General features: G+C 44.4%; 1 protein-coding gene across 1 annotated transcript; it reads left to right on the top strand.

The window, feature by feature from the left end:
• The first annotated feature begins 2,036 nt into the window (after positions 1-2,036).
• Positions 2,037-9,792, top strand: Tmed3 (transmembrane p24 trafficking protein 3). The gene is made up of 3 exons (XM_052187665.1): positions 2,037-2,334; positions 3,804-4,052; positions 9,008-9,792. Exons 1-3 carry the CDS (start codon positions 2,158-2,160, stop codon positions 9,242-9,244), a joined length of 663 nt encoding a protein of 220 aa, XP_052043625.1. The 5' UTR covers positions 2,037-2,157; the 3' UTR covers positions 9,245-9,792.
• Positions 9,793-19,634: the final 9,842 nt, after the last annotated feature.

Below are 19,634 nucleotides of genomic sequence, written 5' to 3' on the forward strand. Positions count from 1 at the left end.
GGCATTAGAGTCAATAACCTATATTTGCCCCAGACATACCAGTTGGGTTATCTTGCACAGCCCAACGCAGATGGACTCTAGATGAACATAGCTTCATGGGAAAATCCAGAAAAGACTGCCGGAAGCTCAACTGCCCAGTTGACCCACAAAAACATGGAGATTATAAATCGAGGCTGGCTCAGGCTGTTGACACTTAGGAGAAAGTGCACAAAGACAAGCGATACTACATTAAACAACCTTGGCTCCTTATCAAATAGGAACACTTTGTTTTTTTTAAAGACATGGCTGCTAGTGAAGATTAATTAACATAAACTATGCTGACCTGGATAGCTATATGACACTGTGTTAGGTACATTGTTAGTGCCAAATGAATGGGTGGGTTGCTCTTAGGTACACTTTTAAAGCTATAGTATTTCCATAGTATTCCCTATTGGATTTTAACTTTCATGCTAAGTCCTATTTGGGGGTTGGGGTCAGGCATTTCCTGTTTGAATCAGCTTCCTGGCAGTGTCTAGGCTGGGTCCTCCTAATCACATTCCTTTGGCTAGTGCTCCAAAGTGGTAATAGCTCTCCTAAAATAGTACAATAGGTGCCACCTGATCATTGTCTGCTAAGGCACTAATTTACTTTTATAAACTCTCAGGCATTCTCTCTTGTTTTATATGTAGTTTGATGCTGATTCCAATTCTGCCTGCTCCATCTTAAAGAGCTGTGAAATCAGGCCTCTTTGAACATATGCAGATTCCTTCCCCACCTCACCCCACTCCACCCCACCCCACCCCACTTCCCACCTGGAACTTAAATGTAGCGCTTCATAGTTAACCTGCGGGAACTTTTGTTTTTTGTTTTGTTTACTTTTCTTCACTTGATTCTTCCAGTTAGATGATTATAACTTTCACATCTTCAAATATTCTTCATTAAAAATGTTAAGAGTTGGAGGAGAGATGGCTCACTGGTTAAGAGTACTTCTAGAGGACCCCAGTTTGGGTCGCAGAAGCCTCATCAGATGAATGGCAGCTGCCTGCAATTTTAGCTCCAGGGATCCAAAGCCTCTGGCCTCCTGGGAGACCTGCATTCATATATATACATACTCACATACACACATGTGCCTACACATAACTGAAAATAAATGTAAAATAATGTTTAATAGGACAGGCAGAGAAGGAGCCCCAAGGCACAACGCTCAACTCCTCTTTCACCTCTAGCACAGAAACAATGCACGTTATTAATAATTATATTATGGGTGCCGCTATTTCACATCACAACCTAGAGTGCTTTTACACACAAGATACATGATCCCATATGGCCAGTGGTAGTGTATGCCAATCTTATCTAATGTAGTAATATATATATAAGCAGTGAAATTCTTTGCTAAAATCAAGATTTACCATATCTAATAATGTTCTACTGTAATAAAATGTTTATTTAGCAGCAAATATAACAACACATAATTTCTCTTTGTTTATGGGACTATAGTGAACATAAAATCACATATATCTTTCTTAGGGCAGTTATCATGAATAAGACAGTAAATCAATTTGTCTTTCAACACTTTTAGAAATTAAAGCAGATGACAGATTCTCTCTGAAAGAATTTTCAATATGACCCGAATGCGAAAACATAATTGAAATCCTTTAGATGCTTTCATTTTCATAAGGGAGTCTGTGTGTGAGAAAACCTGTTTCCCCCCGGAGCAGGTGTAGCCATGGGGTTTAATTTGTTGAACACTTTTTCACCTTAGAGCGGAATGAAGCGTCTGTTGTCTTTTAGTTCATCAAGGCCTCCTAACTACTGAATGTATTCTCTACGTCCCGGATTTCTCGGGAGACATGGCAGACACTAAGTGACAGCAAGTCAGAAACAGACTAGAAACCTAACGGTTTCAGACTGCAAGAGTTGGAGGAACGCACAGACAAGAACCAGGCTCCGCTACCCGCAGCAGACACAGTACTCGCTCTTACTCTCAGTGACGCGCTTGCGCAGCGGGCGGAAAGGTTCCCCGCCCACCTCTCCAGTGTGCGGCTGCGCAAAGCGTCGCCGCCACCCGGAACCCCTGTGCCTAGCTCGCGCCACGTCTCTTCAGGGAGCCCCTCCCCGTTCCCTGCTGTCCCTGCTGTCGCAGCGCCGGAGCCTAGAGAGGACCGGGCCCAGAGCATCATGGGCAACGAGGCTCCGCGCGCTTCATCCTTCCAGATGCTGCTGCTGCTGCTTCTGCTCCTGCTCCGGGCCGAGCCACTGCGGAGCGCTGAGCTCACCTTCGAGCTGCCGGACAACGCCAAGCAGTGCTTCCACGAGGAGGTGGAGCAGGGCGTGAAGTTTTCTCTGGATTACCAGGTGCGGCCCTAGCCGCGTCTCTCTGGGCTACTGGTGCGCCGCCTTCCGGAGAGGTCAAGATTAGCCACCAAAGGCTGAGGGGGTCGGGCATAACCCTAGACCAGCTGACTTCTCCCTGAAAAGAAATGTTTGTATCTGGCTGAGCCCTCCCGAAGTGGGCCAGGGGGGTTGCGGAGTTAGGCAGGGTACAGGTGAGCACCCAGGATGGGGAGGCTTGTTACCGCCCCCTGTCGCCCCCTACAGAATTGACCAGAATGACCTCCCCAGGTACCTTCTACTCTTATGAACACCAGTATTAATTAGCTGGACAGAGGCTGGCAGCCTGTCCCAACTGTCTCTTGGGCTGCACTTCTTGCAGTCGCTGCATCATTTACAGTTGGAGTTGGGGAGAGATAGTTGGAGTGATTAAGGGGTTTTTGGAAAGGAGGGTTCAGTACAGACTTCGAACCCTGGCAGCATATACATGAGGGCAGTCAGACATGCTCTGTCCCCAGTGGTGAGGCAATGGGGCTTGCCTCTTTGCTTACCATATGGCTCAGCAAAGCCAGGTCCTGCACTTTTGTCTCCATGGACAGATCTCATAGCTAACAGTTGCTTTGGTAAAGGCTCCATCCCCTAGGGTTAAAGAGCCGGTCTAGGGTCAGAGTGAGCACTGTAAAGCAAGACTTCTAGAAATGAGGTAACACAGGCAGCTCAATTGTGTACAATGAACATCCCTTCTGTGGCAGAAGCTCTGAAAGTTGCTTCTGCTTGAAGACAATTTCGCATCAGATGGAGTCACTGATGAGACACCTCTCACATCTATAGACAACGTGCAAAGTGTGTGTGTGTGTGCCTGCCTCAGCACAGGTAGCCTGAGAATGAGAATAGCGTTCCTGATGTGGCCTGTGAGGCCCCAGAAGCTGTTGGGGGGTAGGCATAGGCATGCTCTGTAAATGGTTGGAGGGAGATCTATAATCACCAAGGAGATACACCTTTGGGCATGTCTGTGAAGGGGTTTCTAGATTAGATTGAAGTGGGAAAAGCCACCCTAAGTGGGAGAGGCTGAATAAAAAGGAGGAAACTGGCTGAATCCATTCATTCATCTCCCTCTGCTTCCTGACTCTGGATGCCATGTGGCCAGTCCCCTCCCCCCACCTCTCCACAGCCTTCATGCCCCAGACCCCATGCCTTTTCCATGATGAACCATGCCCTCGAATTTATTTGTGAGCCAAAATAGACCCTTCAAAATAGTTCCTTGAACTGCTTTTATCAAATAGTTTTGTCCTAGTATCAAGACAAATACTGAGTGTAGTGGTCACTGCCTCTTATTTAACTGCTCAAGCTCAGCAGTATGGGAAGCATCATGGCATCTGTGTTGGAAAATGGTGAGGGATAAATTACAGTCTGCTTAGCGTGGTCCCTGTTCCGGTTAGCATCTCAAAGTATTGGTCGCCTCCTGGTAACTGCACCCTTTTTGTGGTTGTCAGGTTATCACTGGAGGCCACTACGATGTGGACTGCTATGTGGAAGACCCCATGGGCAACATCATCTACAGGGAGACCAAGAAACAGTATGACAGCTTCACATACAAGACGGAGGCCAAGGGTGTTTACCAGTTTTGCTTCAGTAATGAGTTCTCCACCTTCTCTCACAAGACCGTCTACTTTGACTTCCAAGTGGGTGATGAGCCCCCCATTCTCCCAGACATGGGGAATAGGGTCACAGCTCTCACGCAGGTGAGTGTGTGTGACAGTGACAGGGATGGGGAACCCTACTGCTCTCAGCATGTTCCTGCTTTTTTGTCCTTGTTTTAGCTGATGAGCCGGAATCACCCTCTACCTGTGAAAGACTCCATTCCACTTCTGGTCTCCTGTTTCTAGCCAGAGCCCTCTCATTGCTGATGCATTTCCTCTCCACCTTTCCAACTCTCTTTTTCTGGCATAGCACCTCTTCCAAAATTCGGTCACGTACTGTCTGCTGTGTGATATGCTCAAATCATGAAGACCAGCATCCTGCCTATGGAGTGTGTTGGTGAGGGTAACACAAGTTAAGTAACAATCCCATGTGTCAGTGCCCAGCACACGGGGAGTCTACCCTCAGGGTAGTTTGGAAAAGGTTGGACAGTGACTTGGGAATCCAGGCTCTGGCTTTTGTTTTTGGTTTTAAGTTTCACTTCCTTTTCTTTTTTTCTTTTCCTCCCTCCCCTCCCTTTCTCCTTTTCCCTTATTATCTCTTCTCTTCCTCTTTCCCTTCCTTTCTTTTCTTATTCTTCTCTTGGGACCTTGTGATTGCTAAGCACACGCTCTGCTACAGAACTTTGTCCTGAGCCTCAAGGCTCTTTCTCACCATCCTTCTCCCTTCCCTCGGGCTTCAGAGTTCTTTGTCTCTGGACACCAAAAGGGGCAGGCACGAGAAAGGCACGAGAAAGGCACAGCTGTCCCTTCAAAGCCTTGGCCTGTAGTCACGCACATAGCACTTCCACTCATGTCCCTTTGGTGACCACTTGTGTAGTAAGTCAGGACAGGACAGCTACCAAGTATAGTCTCTGAGCAACAAATCCCCACTGTGGAAGAGAAGTTGCGCCAATTAGAGACAATGAGTAGTTTCCATTGACTCCCAGGGCTCTCAAGATTATTGAGTAACATCAGCCTCCATCTGGAGTTCTCCCTCTTTCTATATAAGCTCTTCCTTCCTCCTACACATAGGCTGGGCTTCCCAAGGGCCAGGACTCCAATAGCTATCTGCCTTTATATTCTTAATACCCCAATGAAGGAGGCATTACACAAAATACTTGTCTCCTGACTGATCGCCATGGCCTGTGGAACCTGTCAGACAGGAATAACTATTTCATTTCATGACCAAAGCCAGAATGTCTCAAATCTCTAAGGAGGTCAGTCTTTCCTCCCGTGTGCTCTCTGAAGAGACCATATGTTCTCTTTCTCTGGCTCATGCCCAGTCTTCCACCATCTGTGGACAGTGAGAATGGCGTTGCATTGCCCAGTACAATACCCACTATGTACATTTGGCTATTTGAATAGAAGTTAGGAGATCCAGCTGAAGGGATCGGCTGTTCTGTTGGTTCTGTTGGTCACTGATGAAACCGTGGAGGTTTAAGGAATCCCTCTTGTACCAGTGGGAGAAAATGAGTGAGAAAAGGTTAATTTGAACAACAGAGAAAGCCTTTCTCGGAGCCTCAGTTCCAGTGTGATTCTGTTGCAGTGAGGAGGGCAGGTGGAATTTGTAAAGTTCCTCCCTCACCAGCCCGTTGTACTCAGGGTCATACAGTTCCCCTTTTAGCCAGTGCCTGCTTTCCCACACCCCCTGAAGCAACTAACAGAAATGTTGTGGTAAGGAGCTGAAGAGCTTTGTGGTAGACAACCGTGGAGAGCCCAGTGGACAGGGAGGTAGCATGCATTTAAGATAAGGGGGTGCTCTTGAGTGTGTGCCACTGTTGGTGACTTACTGCTTTGGGAAGGGCTTATACCGGTGTGTCCTAATTATGTGCTATGGTTGATATATGTTCCTCCACCCCCACCCCAGGGGTTCATGTGCTGGATGATTGTCTCCAGTTAGCAGTATGGAGAGGGGGTGAACCCATGCTGAAGTGTCAGGCTACAGTCAAGGGTCTGAGGAATTCCCACTCAGTGGATCCAGTGACCACCAGATTTCCGAGTGTGTTGGGATAGAAATGAACTTAGAGAATGGATTTCTATCTCGGAGAACCAAAGGATCCATTCCCTGGTGCTTAAAAACAAAGTACCCGTGGATTTATATAATTGGAAGCATGTGTGTTTATACATATTTGTATATATACATACATATGTACACATACATAGCCTATGACTGAACACACACCATACATGTGTGTGTCTTTATCCACTTTTCCTTCTAATGATCTCCTTTGTTCCTAAGTTCTGTGACCTTAAACTACCCCCAAGCCCACTCTGATCCAGCATAGGGGCTCTCCTAATGGAGATATTCTTCTGCCAGTCTGTGCCAACTGTAGGGCTCTCTGGAAGTAGAAAGTGAGAAGCAGCAAGCCCATGTATACTGCCTTGCTCTCCTGGAATTAACAAGCCTCTTCTGCTGGATAGTGGAGGTGTCTTTTGCGATAGTGGAGGTGACTTTCTTTTTTGGCTGTGTATTATTTGTTATTAATGCATGCTTTATTCTGTAAGGACAATTTTGAGTTTTTTTCTTCCTATATTTCTTTTGTTTGCTTCAATTAGCTCACTACACTGCTTTTATCTCTTTATTATTTTGGTTTTTTTTTTCTTTTTATAACTGACAGTCATAGAGGTCCTCGTCAACTCTTTTTCTGCTTCTGAGACTGCGTCATAGTTTATCCTATTATGCTGCATCTGGCAGAGCTCCAGGCACTTGGACCTGACTGGGATGGCGAGGGAAAGAGGAAAAGACAACAGAGACACACAGGAAGAAAAGCTGGATTGAGCAGGTGGTCTGGACTCCCTGATGGAAAGGCCTCAGCGCCCTGGAAAGTCAGGGTGCTTGTTATGGACAGTTGGACAGGGAGCTGAGATTGTTGCATATAGCTATACAAGGAGGTTCAGTTATTAATTAGATAGGCAAGGAGGCAGGGTTTTCATATACAGCTGAACAAGGAGGCAGGCTTAGCTAATCTTTTTTTTTGTTGTTGGTTTATTCGAGACAGGGTTTCTCTGTGTAGCCCTGGCTGTCCTGGAACTCACTTTGTAGACCAAGCTAGCCTCGAACTCAGAAATCCACCTGCCTCTGCCTCCCTGAGTGCTGGGATTACAGGCGTGCGCCACCACCGCCCGGCTAGCTAATCTTGATAGGAGCAGTCTCTGTAAGGCATAAACTTTAGGCTGTGAAGATCTAAGGGAGAAAGCTACAGTGCACGTTCTCTGCACAGACTGTCAGCATTTGCACTAGGACCAGGAAGGAAGGCTTTGCCATTTCTCTGAGCTTAGCCTTTTTTTCTCAGAGTCTAAGGCAGTAGTTTTCAACCTTCTTAATGTTTTAATATGGTTCTCATGTTGTGATAATACCCCAACTATAAAAACTTTTTTCAATGGTACTTTATATGTGTAATTGTGCTACGTTATAGATCATAATGTAAATATCTGAAATTTCTGATGGTTTTAGGCAGCCCCCATGAAAAGGTCCTTTGACCACCAAAGGAGTAGAGACCCACAGGTTGAGAACACTGGCCTGAGACACTGGTGTCCTTGACATGGCCATGCCCATGTCAGCAGAGCACTCACTTGGGACTTCATTTTCTCAGGGCTTACTCCACTACCCTGTCAACATTAATCAATTCCAGTTTGCATTTCTATTTTAAAAGATTCATTATTTTATGTGTATGAGTGTTTTGCCAGTATGTACACCAAAGAGAAGCCAGTGCCTTTAACCATAGGTGTCTCCATGAGCCAGTTACCCAGCCAGCCCCATTATTACTGTTTTTTGTGGGCCAATGGGTTTAGTTAGTTGAGATTCCTTCTAATTATCATAGGGAGCATGTGTAAAGGTTACTTATTGGAACATGAATGACCACCTTATCAGTTGCTGTTTCTCTCAGCAACAATTAACTGCTGTAGATCCTCAGTAAGAGGCTAGGTCTTGGGACTCTTTCCTCCATGACAGTGTTGACAAGCCCATTCTTGTGCAGGTAATCACAGTGCTAGAGTAAGGGCTCATGCTGCTCTGCAGGCCTGATGTATTAGCTGTCTATTACCACAGACGTGGTGGATGACTGCCACACCCACCTCTCACCTCCCACCTCTGGGTACTAAGAGTCTGAGCAGGCTCAGGCATCCTCTCCTTATAGTCTCAGAGAGCTAAGACGCAGTTGTTGACCAGCTTGTGTGTTTACCTAGAAGAGGAGGCGTCTGCATTCTTGTTAGTTGGTTTCCTTAGCCATATGGCCAAGAACCCTGTTTCATGGACAACCATTATGCTGTCAGCCCCTTGAGACATTTTGCTGGGTTTTGTAGAGTTTTCTTTTTTCTTCCAGCTAGAGAGAATCTTTGCTGTAAGGGCTTGTGTGAATAGATTTGGCTGTGGTATCTTCCGAGTACCATTGTCACTACAGGAATGGCGGCTCCCCATGTCTTAAATTCCCAGATAGGGGGCAAGGACCCTTGATGGTGGTGTTGCAAACATTTGCAGATATCTGTCTACAACATAGACTGTATAGCAGGCATACGATATTGTGAAGTTAGGTGTGAGTGTATGTGTGTATGTGCATTGTTGTATGTTCACTTGTGTGTGTTTATACGTGAAACTGAAGGCATCCAGAAGTCTGGCATAATTGAATCTAGTCCATAGAGCTTGTTAGTTAGTTGGGTACCTCAGGCAGTTCATGTAGCCTCTTTGACCTCAATTTCTTCATCGGTAAGTGTCAGTAAGCTATATTCTGGCTGTCCTTGACTAGAGGTGGTGATCCCATCTGTCAGGGCATTTTGAGGATTAAATAAGAAACACAGAATATGGCTTGCACTCATAGGCTGATTCTGTCACTTACTAAACTCGTATGATTGAATACGTTGCTCTCTCTGAGCTTCCCACAAGGTTATCTGTTGGATTGTGAAACTACATAAAGTGCTTACACAGACCCCTCAGTGGGACCAGGAGTTGATACCTAGGATTTTGCAGTAAATCTTGGCTGCTGGATTCTACCCTACCTGACTATTCTTTTCTCCCTGCCTAGATGGAATCTGCCTGTGTAACTATTCACGAGGCTCTGAAGACTGTGATCGACTCCCAGACCCATTACCGACTGCGGGAGGCTCAGGACCGAGCCCGAGCTGAAGACCTTAATAGTCGGGTGTCTTACTGGTCTGTAGGCGAGACTGTGGCTCTGTTTGCAGTTAGCATCAGCCAGGTGCTACTACTAAAAAGCTTCTTTACAGAAAAACGACCCATTAACAGAGCAGTCCACTCCTAGCTGTAGTCCCACCCCACGGCCCCTCACACCTCTAGGGTCTCAGGTTCCTGTAGGATGGCGGATGACACAGGGAAAGGGGAGCTGCAGAGACCAAAGGCCACACTTTGTTGTTTGTGCACATATCTGACCTTTGCACTCCAGCAACTGAAGGTCACAGAGCCAAGGAATCTGATTGTAATGTGTGTGTAACATTGGCCAAAATTGTTCACGGGTCAACCTATGGATTGGCCACTATGGGAGGGGAGTGAACCAGTATCTAGTCTCTGGGAGAACTCCAAGTACCTGGGCCTCCGGGGCAGCTTAGGGTTCTGCCACTACTCCATGATACATCGGTCATTAGGTTGTTGTGTCTTCTTCCATCTTGAGGAGAAAGGAACCCTGAGTTCTTGCCTTCCCTTCATAGGCCTCTCTATATCCAAGGAAAGCAGGTGTAACCTCAAAGTAGTAGGGTCAGACATACAACCAAGACCCAAATAGAGTGAGTGCCTGTGGTGATCTATGTCTCTTGGAGGCAGAACTGTGCTAATAAAAAACAAGATGGAACACTCTGGGGTAGTGTGTGCCTCTATTTATTCTTAAAGGAACTTCTAACCTGATGGGGAGCGTGGGTGGGTATGTAAACAGTGTGCTTGAGAAAGTGGGTGGGCTGGAGCTGGATACAGTATTCGGTAGAGATGTGGAGAGGAGCCGGTGAGCCAGGCCCCTCCCGAGACATTCCGTTCACTCAGCAGGCTGCACATACATGGTTTCCTCTGTGGCAACAAGCCAGCCCTATGTGCACGATCTGCTTCCTCATTTCTTGTTAATCAGACATCATCTCTCAGTTTAGGTGGCACTGTCATATTTGTCCCAATGTCTTGTTAGGAAGGAAGGAATGCACACTTATGGAGTGTGGTGGGTCTGGGGGGAGGACACGATATCCATCTAAAGGAGTGTGGCAATCCAAGCTGACAGCAGCAGACTGAGAAAGAACAATCTTTGGAGAAGCTGGCTTGGAAATCTTACTCCTGTTCTGACTGGACAGGGAGTTCAGCCCTATGCATCATTACTGAGCAGAATTCCATCTCCTCTAGCAAAATCTATTTGAGTTTGAACTTGGATGCTGCTGGCAGGTGGATGGCACCGCTGTAAGCAGCTTACCCAGGAGACTGAGAATTCCTATGGGAAGAGAAAGACCATTTCTGACTTCCTTTGAGGGTTAGTATTCTCAAGGGAGGAGAGGCTTTTCAAAACCAAGGGCTGGGTGCACAGAAGGTATAAGGTTGGCACTTTCTAAGTCCCACAGAGGAGGGAGGAGTTGGAGCAAGGAAAACAGGAGAGAAATCCAGTGAAATGGGATGTGCTTCATAGCATAGGTTTCAGAAACAAGTGGAGCTTCTGCAGGGACATCTCTAAAGTCCTCATGAATTCGGACAGTCTGGGACTGGCCCCTACCCTGCTGATTCTGGCTGCCTTGGGACACAGCCCTGTGCCAGTCAGACTACTGCAGTGTGGTAGGAAAGTGCTGTAACATTTGAGGCTGAAGTACTGTTGCTGTCAGACAACCTCTACAGGACCTCCCTAAGTAGACATTTGTTAAAATACCTTTTTTGTTTCCTAAACAGAGACAAATCCTAGGCCTCCTGCCAGGTATCAAATTAATCTATATGTCTTAGTTAGGGCTCCCATTGCTGTGAAGAGACACCATGACCAAGGCAATTCTTATAAAGGCAAACATTTAGTTGTGGCTGGCTTTCAGTATCAGAGGTCCAGTCTATTGTCATCATGGTGGGAAACATGCAGGCCGACATGCTGGAGGAGCTGAGAGATTTACATCTTGATTTGAAGGCAGACAGAAGAAGACTATCTTCTGCAGGCAGCCAGGAGGAGTGTAGAACTTAAGTATAGGAACCCTCCAAGGCCCACCTACACAGTGACACACTTTCTCCAACAAGGCCACACTTCTTAATCATGCCACTTCCCATGGGTCAAGAATATTTGAACTACCACATTATGTTAAAGGTTTCATTGAATTCCTGAATCAGTCAGGTGTTTGGTTTGGGTTTTTTTTTTCTGTTTTTCCTCTCCCAAAAGCCCCCCTCCCCAACGATTCCCTACCCCTCCTCCTTCCTCCTGCTTCCATGTATATGCCCCTCTACCCAACACAGTCCCACCTCTCCCCCAACTTCCCCCCCCCCCATCTGTTTCCCTTTGTTGTGGCCTCTATTGAGCCTTTACCTGACCAAAGACCACTCCTCCCACTGATGCCCAAAAACTCATTCCTCTGCCACATTTTTGGCTGGAACCATGTATACCCCTTGGTTGATGATTCAGTCCCTGGGAGTCTTGGGGTGTCTGGGTGCCCGAAGTCATTGCTCTTCCTATGGGGCTATATAACCCTTCAGCTCCTCCAGACAACCTTCCAGATCCTTCTTTGGGGACCCCAAGCTCAGTCCAAGCTTGGTTGCTAGTTTCTGCTTCTGAATTCGTAAGACTCTGGCAGGGCCCCTCTGGAAACAGCCATGGCATGCTCCTTTTGGTACATGCTTCTTCTCATCATAGTGTCAGGGTTTGCTGACTATTTATAGGATGAATCCCCAGGTAGGGCACTCGCTGGGTGGTCTTTACTTCAGACTTTGCTCCACACATTGCCTCCTTTGTTGCACCTGTGAGCATTTTGTTCCCTTTCTCAGAGGAACCATAGCTCCCTCACTTAAGTCATTCTTCTGGAGCTTCCTGTGCTGGGTGAATTGCAACTTGTTTATTTTGAGCTTCTGAACTAGCATCTGCTTATTAGTGAGTGCATACCATGTGCTTTTTTTTTGTGACTAGGATACCTCGCTCAGGATGCCATTTCCTAGTTCTATCCATTTGCCTAAGAATTTCATGAATTCATTGTTTTTAATAGCTGAATAGTACTCCACTGTGTATATATACCACAGTTTCTGTATCCATTCCTCTGTTGAGGTACATCTGGGATCTTTCCAGCTTCTGGCTATTATAAATAAGGCAGCTATGAACATAGTGGAGCATGTGTCCTTATTACATGTAGGAACACTTTTTGGGTATATGCCCAGGAGTGGTATAGCTGGGTCCACAGGTAGTACTATGTCTAATTTTCTGAGAAATCGCCAAACTGATTTCCAGAGTGGTTTTTCCAGCTTGCAATCCCACCAACAATGGAAAAGTATTCCTCTTTCCCCACATCCTCTCCAGCATCTGCTGTCCCCTGAGTTTTTCAACTTAGTCATTCTGACTGGTGTAAGGTAGAATCTCAGTGTTGTTTTGATTTGCATTTCCCTGATAACTAAGGATGCTGAACATTTCTTTAGGTGCTTTAGAGCCATTTGAGTTTCCTCAGTTGAGAATTCCCTGTTTAGCTCTGTACCCCATTTTTAATAGGGTTATTTAATTCTCTGGAGACCAACTTCTTGAGTTCTTTGTATACGTTGGATATTAGCCCTCTATCGGATGTAGGGTTAGTAAAGATCTTTTCCCAATTTGTTGGTTGCCGTTTTGTCCTATTGACTATATCCTTTGCCTTATGGTTTTGCAGTTTTATGAGGTCCCATTTGTCGATTCCTGTTCTTAGAGCATAAGCTATTGGTGTTCTGCTCAGAAACGTTTCCCCTGCGCCCATGTGTTTAAGGTTTGTCCCCACTTTCTCCTCTATAAGCTTCAGAGTGCCTGATTTTATGTGTAAATCTTTGATCCACTTCGACTTGAGCTTTGTACAAGGATATAAGAATGGATCAATTTGCATTTTTTGCATGCAGACCTCCAGTTGATCCAGCACCATTTGTTAAAAATGCTGTCTTTTTTCCACTGGATTTTTTTAGCTCCTTTGTCAAATATCAAGTGACTGTACATGTGTGGGTTATTTTCCAGGTCTTCAATTCTATTCCATTGATCTTCTTGCCTGTCTGCATACCAATACCAAACAGTTTTTATCACTATCACTCTGTAGTAGAGCTTTAGGTCAGGGATGGTGATTTCCCCAGAATATCTTTTGTTGTGGAGAATAGTTTTTGCTATCCTGGGTTTTTTGTTATTCCAGATGAATTTGAGAATTGCTCTTTCTAGATCTATGAAGAATTGATTTGGGATTTTGCTGGGGATTGCTGTAGATTGCTTTCGGTAAGATGGCCATTTTTACTGTATTGATCCTGCCAATCCATGAATATGGAAGATCTTTCCATCTTCTGAGACTTTCTTCGGTTTCTTTCTTCAGAGGCTTAAAGTTCTTGTCATATAGACCCTTCACTTGCTTCGTCAGGGTCACACCTAGGTATGAAATATTATTTGGGACTATTGTAAAGAGTGTCATTTCCCTAATTTTTTTCTCATCTTGTTTATCCTTTGAGTAGAGGAAGGCTGCTGATTTGCTTGAGTTAATTTTTTTTATCTTTAGCATATTATTTTAATAGACAAATCTAGGAACAATCTAATCCCCACATAATAGATCATATAAATAATTCTTTTAGTATTTGAGACAATGATGAGGAATAAATTATGTATATTTACACTAAAATACATATTTCTTTTTTTCTTTGTTTAGCTCTGTCCCCTATGTTTTTTTTAATATTTTTATTTTCTATATTCTTTGTTTACATTCCAAATGATTTCCCCTTTCCCAGATCCCCCCTCCCTATATGTCCCATAAACCTTCTTCTCTCCATCCATTCTCTAATCACCTCCCTCCTTTTTCTCTGTCCTTATATTCCCCTCCAATGCTAGATCAATCCTTTCCAGGATCAGGACCCTCTTCATACTTCTTCATAGGAGTCATTTGTTATGCAATTTGTGCCTTGGGTATTCAGGGCTTCTGGGCTAATTAATATCCACTTATCAGAGATTGCATTCCATGTGTATTCTTTTGTGATTGGGTTACCTCACTTAGGATGATATTTTCCAGATCAAACCATTTGCCTAAAAGTTTTGTGAATTCATTGTTTCTAATTGCTGAGTATTCCATTGTGTAAATATACCACATTTTCTGTATCCATTCCTCCTTTGAGGGACATCTGGTTTCTTTCCAGCTTCTGGCTATTATAAATAAGGCTGCTATGAACATAATGGAGCATGTGTCTTTATTGCATGCCGGGGAATCCTTTGGGTATATGCCCAGAAGAGGTATAGCAGGGTCCACCGGAAGTGTCATGTTCAGTTTTCTGAGGAACCGCCAGACTGATTTCCAAAGGTTGTACCATCTTACAGCCCCACCAGCAGTGGAGGAGTGTTCCTCTTTCTTCACATCCTCGCCAACACCTGCTCTGGCCTCTGGTGCACAGCTGACCTCCTGCATCTTAGAGTCTGCATGAGATCTGCCCAGGATCTTCTAGCTTTCATAGTCTCAGGTGAGAACTCTGGTGTGATTCTGATAGGTCTTCCTTTATATGTTACTTGGCCTTTTTCTCTTACTGCCTTTAATATTCTTTCTTTGTGTAGTACATTCGATGTTTTGATTATTATGTGACGGGAGGTATTTCTGTTCTGGTCCAGTCTGTTTGGAGTTCTGTAGGCTTCTTGTATATTCATGGGCATCTCTCTCTTTAGGTTAGGGAAGTTTTCTTCCATAATTTTATTGAAGATATTTGCTGGCTCTTTAAGTTGTAAATCTTCACTCTCATCTATGCCTATAATCCTTAGGTTTGGTCTTCTAATTGTGTCCTGGATTTCCTGGATGTTTTGGGTTACAAGCTTTTTGCATTTTGCATTTTCTTTAACTGTTGAGTCCATGGTTTCTATGGTATCTTCAGCATCTGAGATTCTTTCTTCTTTCTCTTGTATTCTGTTGCTGATATTTGCATCTATGTCCCCTGATTTCTTCCCAAGGTTTTCTATCTCCAAAGTTGTCTCCCTTTGAGTTTTCTTAGTTGTTTCTATTTCTGATTTTAGATCCTGGATGGTTTTGCTTAGCTCCTTCACTTTCTTGTTTGTGCTTTCCTGTAATTCTTTAAGAGATTTTTGTGTTTCCTCTTTCATGACCTCAGCCTGTTGACCAAAGTTCTCTTGTATTTCTTCAAGTGATTTTTGCATTTCCTCCTTATTGGCTTTTGTATTCTCCTGAATTTCTTTCAATGATTTTTGTGTTTCCCTTGTAAGGGCTTCTAACTTTTGATCCATTTTCTCCTGAATTTCTTTAAGTATGCCCTTCATGTGTTCCTCTACCAGCATCATGACCAGTGATTTTAAATCCAAATCTTGTTTTTCTGGTGTGATGGGGTATCCAGGACATGCTGTTAAAGGAGAATTGGGTTCAGATGCTGCCATATTGCCTTGATTTCTGTTAGTGACGTTCCTGCGTTTGCCTTTTGCCATCTAGTTCTCACTGGTGTTAGTTGGTCTTGTCAATGCTGGACTCACCAGTGCAAGCTGCCTCTTTCCAGCTGGCCTCTGGTGCACAGCTGACCTCCTGCACTGCCTGGAGACAGGGTGCTGTGGCCCAGGCTGTTCAGATCCTGAAGCAGACACCTGAAGGCTCCCACCTGGGTCCTGCTGGACTCACCAGAGCACACTGACTCCTCCCAGCCGCCCTCCCAGGTGCCCCTCTGGCCTCTTGCAGAGCCTGGAGATGTGGTGTTGTAGCCCAGGCTGTTCTGGATCCCGAAGCGGAGATCTGAAGGCTCCTGCCAGAGGCCTCAGGACTGGAACCTGAGCTCTGTGGTGCTGACCCACCAGAGCAAGCTGTGTGCTCCCAGTCTGCCTCCGGGTGCACACCAGGCCTCTTGCACTTCCTGGAGACCGAGTGTTGTGGCCCAGGCTGTTCAGATCCCGAAGCAGACACCTCTTGAGTTAATTTTATATCCAGCCACTTTGCTGAAGTTGTTTATCAGCTTTAGGAGTTCCTTGGTGGAAGTCTTGGGGTCGCTTAAGTATACTATCATATCATCTGCAAATAGTGATAGTTTGACTTCTTCCTTTTCAATTTGTATTCCTTTTACCTCTTTTTTGCTGCCTGATTGCTCTGGCTAGGACTTCAAGTACTATATTGAATAGATAGAGAGGAAGTGGGCAGCCTTGTCTGGTCCCCAATTTTAGTAGGATTGCCTCAAGTTTCTCTTCATTTAGTTTGATGTTGGCTACCGGTTTGCAGTATATTGTTTTCACTATGTTTAGGTATGGGCCTTGGATTCCTGATCTCTCTAAGTCTTTTATCATGAAGGGATACTGAATTTTGTCAAAACCCTTTTCAGCATCTAATGAAATGACCATGTGGTTTTTTCCTTTAGTTTGTTTATGTAGTGAATTACATTGACGGATTTCTGTAGGGTTGTCCATTTCATCTAGGTTTTCCAACTTTGTTGAGTATAAACTCTTGTAGTAGGATCTGATGATTTTTTTAACCATCCCTGCATCCCTTGGGATGAAGCCTACCTGATCATGGTAAATTATAGTTCTGATGCATTCTTGGATTCAGTTGGCCAGGATTTTGTTCAGTATTTTTGCATCAATGTTCATGAGGGAGATTGGTTAGAATTTCTCCTTCCTTGTTTGGTCTTTGTTTGGATTAGGTATAAGTATGATTGTGGCTTCATAGAATGAGTTGGGTAGTGTTCCTTGAGTTTCTATTTCATGTAAAAGTTTGAAGAGTATCGGTATTAACTCTTTTTTGAAGATCTGATAGAATTCCCCCTAAACCCATCTGGTCCTGGGCTTTTTTTTTAAGGGAGACTATTAATGGCTGCTTCTATTTCTTCAGGGCTTATGCGACTATTTAGATGGTTTATCTGATCCTGTTTTAACGTTGGCACCTGGTATGTATCTAGAAAGTTGTCCATTTCATCCAGGTTTTCCAACTTTGTTGAGTATAAACTCTTGTAGTTGGATCTGATGATTTTTTGAATTTCCACAGTTTCTGTTGTTATGTCTCCCTTTTCATTTCTGATTTTATTAATTTGGATACTGTCTCTGTGTGCCCTGGTTAGTCTGGCTAAAGGTTTATCTATCTTGTTGATTTTTTTCAAAGAACCAGCTCCTTGTTTTGTTGATTCTTTGTATAGCTCTTTTTGTTTCTTCTTGGTTGATTTCGGGATTATTTCCTGCTGTCTACTCCTCTTAGGGGTATTTGCTTCCTTTTGTTCTGTCAAGCTGTTAGTGTAAGCTCTCTCCATTCTCTTTTTGGAGGCACACAAAGCTATGAGTTTTCCTCTTAGGACTGCTTTCATTGTGTCCCATAAATTTTGGTATGATGTATCTTCATTTTCATTGAATTCTAAAGTCTTTAATCTCTTTCTTTATTTCTTCCTTGACCAAGCAAGCTATCATTGAGAAGTCCATGTGTATGTGTGTTTTCCATTGCGTTTGTTTGAGCTTAAGACCAGCATTAGGCTGTGGTGATCTGATAAGATACATGGCATAATTTCAATATTTTTATATCTGTTGAGGCCTGTTTTGTGACCAATTATATGGTCAATTTTGGAGAAGGTACCATGAGGTGCTGAGAAGAAGGTATATTCTCTTGCTTTAGGGTGGAATGTTCTATAAATATCTGTTAGATTGAGTTGGTCCATAACTTTAGTTAGTTTCATTGTATCTCGGTTTAGTTTCTGATTCCATGACTTGTCTATTTTTGACAGTGGGGTATTGAAGTCTCCCACTATTATTGTGTGGGATGCAATGTGTGCTTTGAACTTTAGTAAAGTTTCTTTTATGAATGTGGGTGCCCTTACGTTAGGAGCATAGATGTTCAGAATTGAGAGTTCCTCTTTGTAGACTTTTCCTTTGACCAGTATGAAGTGTCCCTCTTTATCTTTTTTTTGACAACTTTTGGTTGGAAGTTGATTTTATCCAATATAAGAATGGGCACTCCAGCTTGTTTCTTGGGACCATTTGCTTGGAAAATTGTTTTCCATCCTTTGACTCTTAAATAGTGCCTGTCTTTGTCACTGAGGTGGGTTTCTTGTATGCAGCAAAACGTTGGGTCCTGTTTACATATCCAGTCCATTAGCCTATGTCTCTTTATAGGGGAGTTGATACCATTGATATTAAGAGATATTAAGGAAAAGTGCTTGTTGCTTACTGTTATCTTCTTAGTTAAAGTTGACATTCTGGTTGTGTAGCTATCTTCTTTCTCCCTCTCCCTTCTAGGATCTTAGGCCCTCCCTCCCCCTCCCTCCTCCTTTCTTCCTCCCTCCCTCCTTTCCTCTCCCCTCCCTCCCTCCCTCCCTCCCTCTTTCTTCCTCCCTCCCTTCCTTCCTCCCCCTTTCTCCCTCTCCCCTCCCTCCCATCTCATCATACACATGTGTGCACATACTCTTAAAAATAAACTAAATATGTAAATGATTTAAAAGTCATCTTGGCAATTGTTTCCATAGCAAAGCAGAATAGGTTGAGGTGGGGTGGGTGTTTCGTGTAATACAAGAGGAAGAAAAAGTCATGGCCCTCTCTAGGATCATTGTGCAACTTTCTGAATATAATATATACAGTTTGCCTTCAAGATGAGAAGAACTAACTGCCTTTCAGCTTTACAAAAATGAAGTTATGTTTCTGGTAATTAAGATATTGGCTTAAAATAAACCCTTTGTCCTGACTTCAGACAAGATCTTCCCCTTCCATGGTCTTGTGACTTACTGAAGGCCCAAAGTAGTGGAACCAAATGACAGGGATTGATATCCTGAGTTCAAATATCTATTTCCTCTTGTAGATTGAGTCTCTGAGAGATTTTTGTCAGTGATGAAAAATCACCTAACAAAGATGCACCTCTTTGTTAGTAATTGGGGGGTATAGAGCCTGAACCTGCCATCTGTAACCAGGCAAAGCTGTGGGGGTATGGTGCCTGAACCGGCCATCTTTTGTAACCAGGCTACTTACAGTGGAGGGCTTGGACAGCAACACAGCTACAAGACCTTGGACATGCAATTTGTCCTGCCTACAAGATATGCTGGGGTAACAGTGACTCAGAACTTGTGGGAGTAGCCAGCCAATGAATGGCCCAACTTGAGACCCAGCCAGGAGAGAGAGACCATGCCTGACACTCCCTGGAGGGCCAGGATCCAGAGGCTTGATAACCCAGAGACCTAAGATAGAACCAAACATGACTGGCAAAACCCAAACAAACAAACACCTAGTTATTCTTCTAGACCAGAGCCTAGCATAACTGTCTTCAAAGAGGTTTCATCCAGCAATTGATAGGAGCAGATACAGAGACCCACAGCCAAGCATTAGGTGTAGCTCAATGAACCCCAAGGAAGATGGGGGTGAAGGGTTGTAGGAGCAAGAGGGGGTCAAGGACACCCGAAGAGAATGTCTCACAGAATCAACTAAGTAGGGCTCAGAGGGGCTCGTAGAGACTGGAGTGACAATCAGAGAGCCTGTATGGGTCTGAGCTGGGTGCTCTGCATATATGTTGGGATTTTGCAGCTTGGTGTTCTTGTGTGACTCCTAACAGGGAATGGGGGCTTTTGTGACC

This window comes from Apodemus sylvaticus, chromosome 7 (genome assembly GCF_947179515.1).
Source record: "Apodemus sylvaticus chromosome 7, mApoSyl1.1, whole genome shotgun sequence".
NCBI classification, from domain to species: Eukaryota; Metazoa; Chordata; class Mammalia; order Rodentia; family Muridae; genus Apodemus; species Apodemus sylvaticus.

Excerpts from the sequence above, each read along its gene's own strand:
- Tmed3 (XM_052187665.1), top strand. The coding sequence starts at position 2,158 with ATGGGCAACGAGGCTCCGCGCGCTTCATCCTTCCAGATGCTGCTGCTG. Across the intron at positions 2,335-3,803 it reads AGTTTTCTCTGGATTACCAG|GTTATCACTGGAGGCCACTA; the intron begins GTGCGGCCCTAG and ends TGTGGTTGTCAG. Across the intron at positions 4,053-9,007 it reads GGGTCACAGCTCTCACGCAG|ATGGAATCTGCCTGTGTAAC; the intron begins GTGAGTGTGTGT and ends CTCCCTGCCTAG.